The 12,878-nt window shown below is 52.1% G+C and overlaps 1 protein-coding gene across 12 annotated transcripts in view; it reads left to right on the forward strand.

The window, feature by feature from the left end:
- The window catches only part of HTT (huntingtin), a 123,536-nt gene that overhangs the window by 43,504 nt on the left and 67,154 nt on the right, over nt 1-12,878 (forward strand). For 7 of the 12 annotated variants that reach the window (XR_014811937.1, XR_014811938.1, XM_013978501.3 and 4 more), the window contains 11 exon segments: nt 1,138-1,249; nt 1,498-1,635; nt 2,440-2,598; nt 2,688-2,785; nt 3,834-3,973; nt 5,136-5,199; nt 5,433-5,533; nt 8,188-8,334; nt 9,313-9,433; nt 10,893-10,969; nt 12,504-12,655. Coding sequence is in view for 8 of the 12 variants with exons in the window: in XM_013978501.3 (XP_013833955.3) it covers nt 1,138-1,249; nt 1,498-1,635; nt 2,440-2,598; nt 2,688-2,785; nt 3,834-3,973; nt 5,136-5,199; nt 5,433-5,533; nt 8,188-8,334; nt 9,313-9,433; nt 10,893-10,969; nt 12,504-12,655 (1,309 nt within the window). In the remaining 4 variants the exon portion in view is untranslated. 12 annotated transcript variants of the gene reach the window in all.

The raw sequence follows: 12,878 nt of genomic DNA on the forward strand, positions 1-12,878 counted from the left end.
ATCCTCCCGCCCGTTCTCCTCTCGGGCGCCGTGGAGTGGACCCCTCTGGGGACTCGTGCAGGTGGAAGCGTACGGTATTAGTCCTTTTGCGCCTGGCTTAGTTCCCTCAGCCTGATGCGCCCGGGCTCCTCCGTGCGAGGGCAGGAGTCGGAGTCCTTTCCCTTGGAGACTGAGTTTCCCGTCTGCATCTCCGTGGCCTTCTGATGGCACTTGGCTTACTTCCGCCTCTGGGCTGTTGGGGTGCAAATAGCTCCTTCAGGGCCCTGATTTCGGCTGTCGTGCGTGTACACCAGTGGAATCGCTGGGTCGCAGGCTAGGGCTGTTTGAAATCTCTTGAGGAACTGCCGCGCTGTTTTCCACGGCGACTGGACCGTTTGGCGTGCGACCTCAGCGCGCCGGGGCTCCGTTTTCTCCACGTCTTTCCCGATGCGTGGTGTTTCCTGGTGTTTCTGAGCGTAACCATCACGCCGGGTGTAGATGGTGAATTATTGTGCTTTGACCTGCGTTTCCCTGATGAGTGATGTTGAGCATCTTTTCTTGTGTTTAATTGGCCGTCCGTGCATCTTCTCTGGAGAAACGTCTTTTCAAGCTCTTTGCCCATGTTTTGTGAGGTCATTTGGGTTTTTGTTGTTGTTGTTCAGTTGTCCATTGAACTGACTTAAAATTATCTCTGTGTTGCCTACCTTTTTACATGTCAGTGTCCTGTATTCCCCGTTGATTTTAAATTCCTCGAGGATGAGAAATTGTGTTTTGTGTGCAGTCCTGCCGTGGATGCTCAGTCACTGTCTTAACCCGGGTGGTCCCTTCCTGTGCCCTCGCCCCCTGGGGCCACCCCTCTCCGCCCCAGGCTTTCCCTGGCTCTCTTCTCTGCCTTAGTGCCACCCCCGATGCCAGCTCACAGCTGTCCTCCTACCGGAGGCCCCCCCCTCAAGCTCATCCCCAGCCCATGTGACCCTGGCTCCTGACTCCCTCTGCTCTGCCGGGGTCCGAGGTCGGGTGTGTGGGGGCAGAGATGGGCACCTCTGGACCCCCGCCCCAGCAGAGCTGCTGCTCTGGAACCAGGTGTCGAATGAACCAGGGAGGGAAAGTGCTGCTCTCTGAGGACGAGACAGCCGAGTGTCAGTGTTTGTGTTCCAGCCTTGCCGCATCAAAGGTGACATAGGCCAGTCCACCGACGAGGATTCTGCTCCTCTCGTCCACTGTGTCCGCCTTTTATCTGCTTCATTTTTGCTGACGGGGAAAAGAAACGGTACGTACAGGAAGGCCGCTACAGAGTTGAGGGAGGTGACTTCAGGGTTCAGAGGGTGGCTTGGTGACCCGCTCGGTGCCTCGTGGACAGAGCGGAGGGAGTGGAATCGGGTTGCCCTTGGGGGTCCCCTGATTGAGGGGCGGGGGGTGGGGAGGGCCCCTGGTTCTGTGGGTCTAGTTTTTTGTTTACTTGGAAGCTGAGTGTGTGCTGCCTTGAAGCTAAGGTGGCCCAGCCGGGTTGTTTTGCAGCCTTGGTTCCAGACCGGGATGTGAGGGTCAGTGTGAAGGCGCTGGCGCTCAGCTGTGTGGGCGCCGCCGTGGCCCTGCATCCTGAGTCCTTCTTCAGCAAGCTTTATAAGGCGCCCCTGGACAGCGTGGAGTACCCGGGTATGTGCAGAGTTTGTGTCTTAGTCCTCGCGTTTCACTGATGTGAAAACTGTTCAGACCATCCTGGCCGATTTGGTTTTAGAGCACCGAGTTTTCTGAGTTAATCTGTGGCGTTTGCAGTGCGTCACAGCTCTTCCTAAAACATATGGACAGTGTTCTTGGGTCGTCTGTAGATGCGAGGTTTAGCAAAGCAGCGAAATCTGGGACCAAAAGAGCTGGTTTACGTATGTATTAGATTGATACCAGAAGCACAGACGGTGTGTAATCGAACTGCTGTGGGTCACGCCAGCCAGGCCAGATGTTCACACTCAGGCTGTGGGACGTGAGTGCGGGGCCCCGGCCCTGTGACACTCGCCCGGGGGAGGTGGTGGGAGAAGGCCGTCCTCACGGGAGCCCAGGCCTGCTCTGTCTTCCTGGCGCTTTTGAGTTTGTATTAGGTCGATGCGGACCAGTTTGATCTAAGCGTTTTTTGAATTGAAATCTTGGAATTTTGATGATTGACCGATGGCCCGAAATTATGATCCAGAAGCTAGCTCTGTTGTGTTGAAGTGGTATCAGGGCAGTAACGGGTATAGAAGGCCCCGGACGTGATAAATTCATTTGAGTAATGAAAAAAAAAGAAAGAAAGCCCCAGACGTTTCTCCCCGCCAGCGATCCTTGCGTTCAAGTCTTCCTGGACTTGGGTCGCCCTCCCCCTTGGTTTCCTTTCCCGAGACCCGAAGCCTTCACTTGCGTGCGTTAGAACGGCGGCGGCGGCGGCGGTGGCAGCGCGGGGACCAGAGCCGCTGGGCAATCTCTCCGCAGACGAGCAGTACGTGTCGGACATCCTGAGCTACATCCACCACGGCGACCCGCAGGTCCGAGGCGCCACAGCCATCCTCTGCGGGACCCTGGTCTCCTCCATCCTCAGCAGGTCCCGCTTCCACGTGGGGGACTGGATGGGCGCCGTCCGGGCTCTGACAGGCAAGCCGAGCGTGGGGCGTGGCCTCTTCTGAACCTGGCGCTCCAGGTCAGGGCCCCACGAAGGCGTTTGTTGCTTCTCTTCTGCTCAGGAAATGCATTTGCTCTGGTGGACTGCATTCCGCTGCTGCAAAAGACGTTGAAGGATGAATCCTCCGTTACGTGCAAGTTGGCGTGCACTGCCGTGAGGGTGAGCACGATCCTTTGTGGAGGTCATGGCTTCTGCTGCTGGAACCTTTGACCGGGTTACCTTTCAAGTGGGAGCTTATAGTGAACATTTCCAGATAGTCTAAGCAATAAACCGTGTGTCCGCCACCCAGTCTTAGGAAACGTCGCCAGCAAAGTTGAGGTTTATCAGGCTTTGGTTTAAGTTTCTATCTCAGGATATATGAAATATGCCTTTCCTGTAGCGTATGTTTAGAAGTGTGTCTTGTGCACACTAGGTGAGTTAAAAAACAACCACCCTCAGGCCCACAGAATGCATGGTGCTAACTAACGTGGCCTTAGGTGGTTATTTAATCACCTTTGTGCCTCTTAGGGGCCAGCCCCATCCTGTATGTGGAGGCAGGTGAAGCCCTTATGTGTCAGCTGGTTCGTAAACCAACAGTCCAGGTTAACCAGGAAGAATCAAATCAGAAGCCCTGCAGTTGTCGAATTGATGGCGTATAGTCCCTTTTTGAAATGTCACGGCCTGGCCCTGCAGTTGTCGAATTGGTAGGGTAGAAGTCCCTTTTGGACAGTTCATGGCCTGGCCAGAATTGGTCTTAGTTCCACGTGTGGCCAGGGTTCCCTGTTGTTCCCGGATCAGAGGAAGTGTGTTGGCAGCACGAACAAATTCCGGCCCAGGGGCGGCTCATAGCAGTCTGTGCGAGGGCCCGAGTGCTGAGGTCGAGGGTGCAGCCTCGGGGCGCCATCCCATTGCCGGGCCTGGGCTCAGATGTTACGGGGCTGCTGGTGCAGGCTGGCGAGAGTGGTGTCTGGCAGGAAAGGCAGGGAAGGGGACACTTTACCTTTAAGCTCGAGTTTATGTTCTAAATGCTCCTGAGAGATGAGAACAGTCCTATAAGAGGAGGCAGAGCTCCCAGGTGGCTCAGCAGGTTAAGGATCCGGCCTTGCCACTGTGGTGGTGGAGGCTCGATCCCAGGCCCTGGAGCGCCTGTGTGCCAAAGAAGACGGAGCGGGTGTGGGTGGGAGGCTCGTCCAGGCCTCGGAGGCCCTGATGCCACCCCGTCCTCCAGCTCTGCGTGGCGGCTCTCTGCGGCAGCAGCTACAGCCAGTGGGGGCTGCAGCTCATCACCGACCTGCTGACCCTGAGGAGCAGCTCCTACTGGCTGGTGCGGACCGAGCTCCTGGAGACCGTGGCAGAGATTGACTTCAGGTGAGTGAGTCGGTCCGGGCCTCTGCTGTAAGGTGGTCAGGGGACCAGGGGGGGGCCTGGGTGCTTTGCGTGGCTCCTGCGCTTCTCCTGGACTGGGCCCTGCCCTGGGAGTTTTCACGTACAGGCAAAGGCCTGGATTTTTCTGTTGTCTTAGTCATTTTGTTCTAAGTAGAAGAACTCAGACCTCTGAAACAATGTAGCGTGTCACTGGTGCTTGTTTAAAAGGAATATACCCAAGACCAGACTACGATTGGATCAGCAGTTTCTATTGTGTTGCAATTAAAAAAATAACTTTTGATGGCTTGCAGTTTTTCATTTTCTAGGGTAACTTTTGATTCCAGATGTTTTCTTTCTATGCTTTTATTTATTTATTTATTTTTGGCTTTTTGCCATTTCTTGGGCCGCTCCAGCGGCATATGGAAGTTCCCAGGCTAGGGGTCTAATCGGAGCTGTAGCCACCGGCCTACGCCACAGCCACAGCAAGGCAGGACCTGAGCCGTGTCTGCAACCTATACCACAGCTCATGGCAACGCTGGATCCTTAACCCACTGAGTGAGGGCGGGGATTGAACTGGCATCTTCATGGATACTAGTTGGATTCGTTTCCGCTGCACCATGACGGGAACTCCAGTTTTGTGTTTTTTGAAGCCACTGTCTGTAGAGTGCTTGTTATGTGCCAGGCTGGGCCAGGTGCTCTGCGTGGGTGATTTCCTTCCAACCTCAGAACATTTCTGGGAAGGCAGCGTTGCCTTGGCCAGCACGTCACAGAGCCGGTGGGTGGGTGGCCTGCCCGTCTGTGGGGAGGGCCTGTGTCTCAGCCCTTCTCCCCTGCCTGCTCGCCCACCATCTTCAACAGGTGTTTGAGCTAATTCTGCAGGGCCCTTGGGGTCCTTTAGGATAACAGGTGTTTATGTTCATTTTGAAGAAAAATAGTCTACTGGGCACCGCCTCCGGAGTTACGAGCGGAATGTGAATTCTGCTCGTTTGAAAATGTCAGTCTTTCTGTCGTTGAGTGAGTGCTGTGTCTTGAGCTCCCAGGGCCCTTGGGTGGACACGCTGGAGCCGGCCGCCTCCATTGCTCCGCCCGTCAGCCGTGCAGGTCACCAGTGGGTGTGTGTTGAATAATGCAGTTATTTCATTGTGAAATATGTTCTTTTGTGTAGGTTGGTGAGCTTTTTGGAGGCAAAAGCAGAAAACCTACACAGAGGGGCCCATCACTACACAGGGGTAAGCCGTTCACTCTTGTGAGGCCGAGCAGCGCTTACCTAGTGGGCTAGGATCTCTCGGAGTGTGTTCTGCCTCAGATTTATTTTGCAGTTTGTGTGACAGAAGGTGCGGTTGTATGTGTGGCTTTAAGACTGGCCATCTTGAGTTCTTCCTCGCTGGCCTTCTAAAACAGTTGACCTAAAATTCGTTAAATCCAGCGATTATATCTGTCTTTATTCTCCTTCTTTCCAAAGCTGTTAAGACTGCAAGAACGAGTGCTCAATAATGTTGTCATCTACCTGCTAGGGGACGAGGACCCCAGGGTGCGACATGTTGCTGCAGCTTCGTTAGTGAGGTATTTGCCAAGTATCGTTGTCTCCGTGGTCACACTCGTGCGGAAGCACGAAGCGTCTGAGGGTGGGAAGCGCGGGGACACCCGGAGGCCGTGGGACAGTATTCTTAAATCTTTTGCGCTCACTTGCAGCTGCTCTTAAACGCGCAGAAAAGCAATGTTCCCTTTCCACAATAGTCTAAAGCGGTCGTTAGAAAGAGCAGCGTCCTGGCCTCCCGTTACAGCGCTAATGCGCTGCTGTGCCGCTTTTGAAATGGAGGGACCAGCACGAAGGGACTGGAGGCGCCTTCTCCCTGCTTCGCTCCCGGCGAGAATCCCTCTGAACGTTTTCCTCTGCAGACTGTGTACACAGTTCTTTTTTCAAAATCGGAACCAGATGTACATGCAGTTTTGCTCATTTCCACATAACGTTCGCACTTCCTGTTAGAAACGCTCTTCTGAGAAAGAGGTTTTAACCAGCATCGTTGTCTGGGGCGGCACCTGGGGTCGAGTGTAGTCCTCGTTCTGTGCTGAAGGGTGTGTGGTATCTCCTACAATATGAGGTCAAGAGAGGCTTTGGGTATTGTTTTTAGAAACATTCAGTGGCCATTTTTTCAGTATGTAGTTGTGATACATTTTTACAAAAGTATTATTTGGTTGGGCATGAAGTTCTTATTGATTTAAATAATGAGTGACTATTGTTGTACATACTTTTTTTCTTAGAATTCATTCCTAGAGGGCGAGTTACTAAGCCAAGCAAGCTTTTTGTTTTTTTTTCCCCCCTAATAGCCTTCTTGGGAGTTCCCAGGTGGCTCGGCAGGTTAAGGGTCTGGTGTTGTCCCTGCTGTGGCAGGAGTTTGATCCCTGGCCTGGGAACTTCCTCATGCTGAGGGTTTGGCCAAAAACAAGTGAACAATAGCTTTCTTGAGACCTACTGTTATCTCTCTTAAAGTTTACCCACTTTACGTGCACAATGAAGTGATTTTTTAACATAGAGTTGTGCCACCTTCGCCACCATCCAGTTTTAGAAGCTTCCATCATCCCCGTTTACAGTGACTCCCCGCTCTCACCCGGACACAGGCAGCCGCTGACCGACATCCTAGCTCTGGGCTGGCTTTGCATACGTTTTACAGTGCATAGAATTAGACGGCTGTCGGAACACAGTAGAATGTGTGAAGGAGATGGGTTTTTGCATCAGGCTCTTTTTCTTCGTTTTGAGGTTCACCCACACTGTGTGGCCTGTTCCTTTTATTGTCGCATAGCGTCCACGGTCTGGAGAGCATCGAGGGTCACTTACACGTTCTCCAGATGTCCCCTTACCTTCCCTCTGACTCCCGGTGCACACTGGTCGACCCGGCTTTGTGAGGACCGGCCCCGGATTCCAGAAGTGGATTTTCAGGGGTTTGGTGCTTGCGGAGACTCCCCCCCAGAAGCGCACCAGTTTATACTCCCGCTGCCAGAGGACGACTGTGCCTGGTTCTTTCACCGAAAGAAGTTGTTTCGGAAGAAGTTAAATGTCTGTCGGGTTTAGACAGAGCCTGGTCTTTTTAAGATACTTTCATCTTGTTTTAAAAGTAATGTGTGTTTAATGAACAAAATTAGGGGAAATATAAAAAAGGAAATGAAAATCTGATCAAACTCCTCCAAGGAAACCACCCGCGTTTTGGGGGCCGGGGCCGCCCTTTCAGTTTTCAATGTGGTCATCTGCAGGTTTTGATCCCGTGAAATACCTTTTCAGGTACTTAACTGGATTATATGACTTGCTTGATGCAGCGTCTTGGATCTTTACCCTTCTCTGTGAGTGACAGTAGTTTATTAGGCCTTAGGAAAAACCGTCCTCATGACCAGGTCCTCCTGGAGGAAAGAGTCTGTAACGAAAGGTACAGGGTTTGCAAACCAGCGTGACCGGGGCAGCTGAGGGTGGCCCGGTGCGCGTGGACGGCTGGCTGCAGAGGAGCCCTCCGCTCCCTGCGTCCGGCCTCTGAGTTCAGGTTAGACTTGCGGGGTCTCAGCTGCAGCTCTGCCCCTGGGAACACGCGGGATGGCAGAAGGGAGTCAGGGACGGCCGGCTTAGGATCCGCTCTGCTTGGCACTTCCCGGGGACAGTGGCTGGATGCACTGGTCATGCTGATCCAGGTGATTGGAAAGAGAACCTTCAAGGGTGGTTTTTTGGTTTTTGTTTTTTTTGTCCTTTTTGGGGCTGCACCTGCGGCATATGGCAGTTCCCAGGTTAGGGGTGGAATCGGAGCTTTGGCGGCCGGCCTTCGCCACAGCCAAAGCCACAGCCACAGCCAGATCTGAGCGGCGTCTGCGACCCACACCCCAGCTCACGGCAACACCGGGTCCTTAACCCACTGAGCCAGGCCAGGGACCGAACCCGCAACCTCATGGAGATTCTGTTGGGGTTTTAACCTGCTGAGCTGCAGCGGGAACACCCACCAGGGTTTAAATCATAGCATTTCTAATTGTGCGTAGAGAAAAATAATACTTAATTCTGTGAGAGGCAAAAAGAGGGCACAGCACCCCGTTGCTTCCGAGCGGGGGTGTGGTGGGAGCGGCCCTGACTGTCCTCCGGGGAGACGCTGTTCAAGGCTCAGCCGCCTTGACACGGAGGGCAGGTGCGGCACAGACGGGCTCTGTGTTCGTTCTAAGGTAAATAAACCTTGCCTTCATGTTAGGCTCGTCCCAAAGCTGTTTTATAAATGTGACCAAGGCCAGGCTGACCCAGTGGTGGCCGTGGCGAGAGATCAAAGCAGTGTTTACCTGAAGCTCCTCATGCACGAGACGCAGCCTCCGTCGCACTTCTCCGTCAGCACCGTCACCAGGTAAGCTGCCCGGCTCGAACCTCAGACGTGTCCTCTAGAGAAGCAGCTTCTGATGAGGCTGTTTGGTAGGTGGTCTTGCTTTGGTAGGTGCTTCTCTTGTTCGGCGCAGACTCCCTGCCTCTCTGTTTAAGCTCTGCTGCGGTCACGCAGACTCACAGACCTCAGGGCTTGTTAGGGCCACCTACTGACCTGTGTGTTTTTCTCGAGGACTCTGATGGCTGTCCTGTCTAAAAATTTGTCCATTAAAATGTCCACTTTATTTGTGCCATCTCTGAAGAGTATGGGTGTGTCATGCCTAGTAATTTTAAGGTCTGGGGGCTGCTCAGGAGTAGGTGTTACTTATCCACTAGCTCAGTGATTTGTAGGTATTCACATTTTTCGAGCATCGTTTAAATACATTTCAAATGGCTATACACAGCCTATTCCTTTTTAAAGTTTTAAAAATTAAAGTATAATTGATTTACAGTGTTGTGCCGCTTTCTGCTGTACGGCAGAGTGACTCTGTGGACAGGGCACTGAGGGAGCCAGAGTGAGTCAGCACGAATCCTGCTTGGGCTTTGTTTACGTGGCTGGGGAGTTAGCATTTGTACGGAACTGCAAGCGGAGTCGACTCGTGTGCCGTGAACGGGGGTGGGAAAAGTGGCTGTCCGCTCGTGGGGCAGGCCGTTCTTTTGTCCTGAATCAGGAGCAGATCGATGAAGGATTTCTTTTAACTTCAAGCTTGAAAGCTGGGCGGCTGCGGACGGGGTGGGGGGGCGAGGTGAGGCTGGAGCGGGCGGGCCTGGCTCCTCGCCGGGCGGGCCTGGCTCCTGGGCCTCGCAGCCGTTCCCCTGGAGCTTCCATCCTCCTCTAACCGAAAGGCCAGTGCTGCTTTAACTGCTCGTGGCCTTGAGTCTTAAAATGTTGAAAGCCATTTCAGTTTTGAACGTGTCCTAAACTTTACTGGTAGATTTTAAGTCTCCATGTTTTTCTCGTTAGAACATACAGAGGCTATAACCTACTACCGAGCGTCACCGACGTCACTCTGGAAAATAACCTTTCGCGAGTTACTGCAGCAGTTTCTCATGAACTCATCACGTCAACCACCCGAGCACTCACAGTGAGTCTTCTTTGGTTGCTCTTAACGAAATTAAGCTTCAGCAGTTTGGCCAGTTCTTAACGGTGGGAGGCTTATGTTAGAGCTCTTATATATGGGGCTTATCAAGAAGTTGTGCTTCTGTGAATAAAACCTTGGTCTGTTCCAGTGGAATGGAAACAACTGTTTTTTCTGATTACGTATATGCTCATTGTAAAAGAAAAATTCAGCCAGTCCAGGAAGACATAGAAATGAGAAGGAAAACTACCGTCATCTGAATTAGTAGTATATCAGACGTTTATAATATTTCCGAAATAGTTGACTCATTGACTTTATGATATATATGAAAGGGGGAAAGTCAGAAATGCAAACAAGGATTTTTGTGTAGTATGATTATCTGTATCATGATTTATGATGCTGAAGTTGCAAAAGAACCTTAACGTCCAAGAATGATTACATTCTGATTATGACTAATTTTTTTGGGGGGGGGGGCGCACCCGTGGCACATGGAGGTTCCCAGGCTAGGGGCAGAATTGGAGCTGTACCTGCCGGCCTACACCAGAGCTACAACAACTCGGCATCTGAACCGCGTCTGCGACCAACACCACAGCTCGTGGCAACGCCAGATCCTTAACCCTCTGAGCGAGGCCAGGGATCGAACCCACGTCCTCACAGATACCAGTTGTGTTCATTACTGTTGAGCCACAGTGGGAACTCTGCTTTGGAGAATTTTTAACAATCTCTATTAGAGCAGTAATGTGGATTACAATATTGAGTGAAAAAAGGCACAGTGCAAAACTACACTTGTGTATACTTGTGTTTTGGGATTATGAATGCTTATATGTATTTTTTGATAAAAATTCTCTAAGATGAACAAATTTAAACTTGTATGATTAGAAAAAAGAATGTTAGACAAAAGTCGTGCTGATTTGCTGTTTCCCAAGTTGGGCCTTGCCCTGTAGTTTCTGGGACAGAGGAAGCGCCTTCGCGTTGTGACAGCTCCTTTAGGACTAGAGCGTCTCGGTCAGCGCTCGAGTGCCCCCCACCCGAAGGGCATCTGTGCTTCGCTCTTCCCGGGCGTGCGCTGCACACGTCCTTCCTTCACTTGTATTTACTGGGGCCGCCTCTGTCAGGTGCTCTCTAGGCTCGGGAGGTGAAAGCAAAGCGGATCCCGCCCTCGGGCTCTCGAGGTCTGGGCAGGCGGATGGATGCTGGCCGGAGCAGCGGAGCGCAGGGCAGGCAGGGCAGGCAGGGCAGGGGAGGGGGCGGGGCGGGGCGGGGCGTCGACCCTCCTTCAAACCGGGGTATCGGTCATCCTGCCCTGATCTGGTGTGAATCTGTACTGGGGACCGGGGCCTGTCCTTGGATACAGGTCGCCCAATCGCTTTCATTGTTTGCCTGCTCTCAAGCGTAGAAGGAGGTTCAGTTTAAGAAGCCCTTTTTGGGGCTGGAGTGTGATTTTTTTCATTCCTGTCTTCTCTAGTTTGGATGCTGTGAAGCTTTGTGTCTTCTTTCAACTGCCTTCCCTGTTTGCGTCTGGAGTTTAGGCTGGCACTGTGGGTATGTATTTTCTCCGCACTGGGCTGCCTTCAGTTACTAGATGTAAAGATGGTTATGGGGAAGCCTTTCTGGCTTTCTTGTTAGGTCTTTTATTGGTGTGACCTTTTTGAAAAATACCCAGTGAAAGGAATGCTTGCTTCGGAAATCAGCAGCAGGAGCTATTGGCAGTTGTTGTTCTAATGGGTGTCAGATGCTTACGTGCTTTTCAGCATTTTGGAGGATTTGAGGGTGTGATTTGCAGGTTCATTAAGGGAATTTGCATATGCTGGCAAAAGACTTTTTTTTGTGTGTCCTTTTAGGGCTGTACCTGCGGCACATGGAGGTTCCCAGGCTAGGGGTCCAGTAGGAGGAACTGTAGCTGCCAGCCTACACCACAGCCACAGCAACGTGGGATTCGAGCCGCGTCTTCAGCTTACACCACAGCTCATGGCAACGCCAGATGCTTACCCCACTGAGCAAGGCCAGGGAATTCCCGAATTCTCGTGGATCCTAGTCGGGTTCGTTACCCACTGAGCCACGATGGGAACTCCCAACAGACTTTTCTAATTGGCTTAATTCTCTCTAAAAGTATTTACTATATAAACATTCAGAAACATTTTTTGTGTAAAATCCAATGTGACCTATAATATAAAATCGCGATCAATTACAGGAGTATAATTTAGGAACCATTGCATCTAAATTAGCATCTCCCTTTTTACAAAGGATTTCCTTCCAGTAGGTGGCTCTAATAGCCTCTGCTAAACAACGCTGAGACTCCTATAGCCTTAGGGACTGAGCTTTTGCTGTGTATAATCACCCCCGTCACGTTTGGAAGGAAACCTGCTTGTGTGTGTCAGCGTCTGGCCAGCCAGCTTCACTGGAAGTGGGTTGTGTTCTCTGGTCTAGAGCCGTGGTTTCCCTCCGTCCACACGTTCTCCCTGAGCAACCCGGGGAGAACCCGGCTTCCGGTCGTAGGTCAGCATTAGACCTGCCTTCTAAGCAGCTTTGGTGTTGGAGTAAAATGAGCTGGGTCAAAAGTTAGAGTTCAAAAGTTACCAAAACAAAAACCTCCAGTTCTTTTATCTTCGTTTATTTTTTTGCTTTTTAGGGCCACACCCGTGGCGTAGGGAAGTTCCCAGGCAAGGGGTTGAATTGGAGCTGCAGCTGCCGGCCTACAGCACAGCCACAGCAACGTGGGGTCCCAGCTGCATCTTCGACCTACAGCACAGCTCACGGCAACGCCGGATCCTTAACCCACTGAGCAAGGCCAGGGTTCGAACCCCTGTCTTGATGGATACCAGTTGGCTTCGTTTCCCCCGAGCCACAACGGGAACTCCCCCAATAGTTTTAATCAGATCTGCTACCTGATTTCATTTCTCAGATGATCTTTGTGCAGTTAGGGATACAAGGAAGACGTTAGCTAACAGTGGCAAAATCCTTGAAGAGCTGGGATAAAGCGAACAGTGTGGTGGCGTCCTTTCGGTTCAGAGGAGCAAAGGCAAGGCTGTCCGCTTCGCCTTGTCCCGTGACTTGCTCTGGTAATCGTCTGCTGCAGAGTGCCGCCTCTGGGCGCCGCGGATGAGTCCAGGAAGAGCTGTACTGTCGGCATGGCCACCACGGTCCTGACGCTGCTCTCCTCAGCTTGGTTCCCGCTGGACCTCTCAGCCCATCAAGACGCTTTGATTTTAGCCGGAAATTTGCTTGCAGGTATTGGTGTTGAATTGAAACAGGGAGTCTGGGTCTTTGAGGGTTGGGGGGCGGTGGACGAATTGAGGAAAAACTGAGGTCACTGCCAGTGACGGCCTGGTCCTTTAGTCCGATCGCAGACGGGACCTGCGCTGATGCGCGCTGTGAGCAGCTGTTCTGGGCCAAGTATTTTAAAGTAGCGCCTACCCTGTGTAGCGCCTTAGCTGTAGGTAAACTCGTTTCA

This window comes from Sus scrofa, chromosome 8, assembly GCF_054392235.1.
Source record: "Sus scrofa isolate SSC_HxYL_T2T_F1_AM1 chromosome 8, Sscrofa_HxYL_maternal_Yorkshire_Landrace_v2.0, whole genome shotgun sequence".
Classification (NCBI taxonomy): Eukaryota; Metazoa; Chordata; class Mammalia; order Artiodactyla; family Suidae; genus Sus; species Sus scrofa.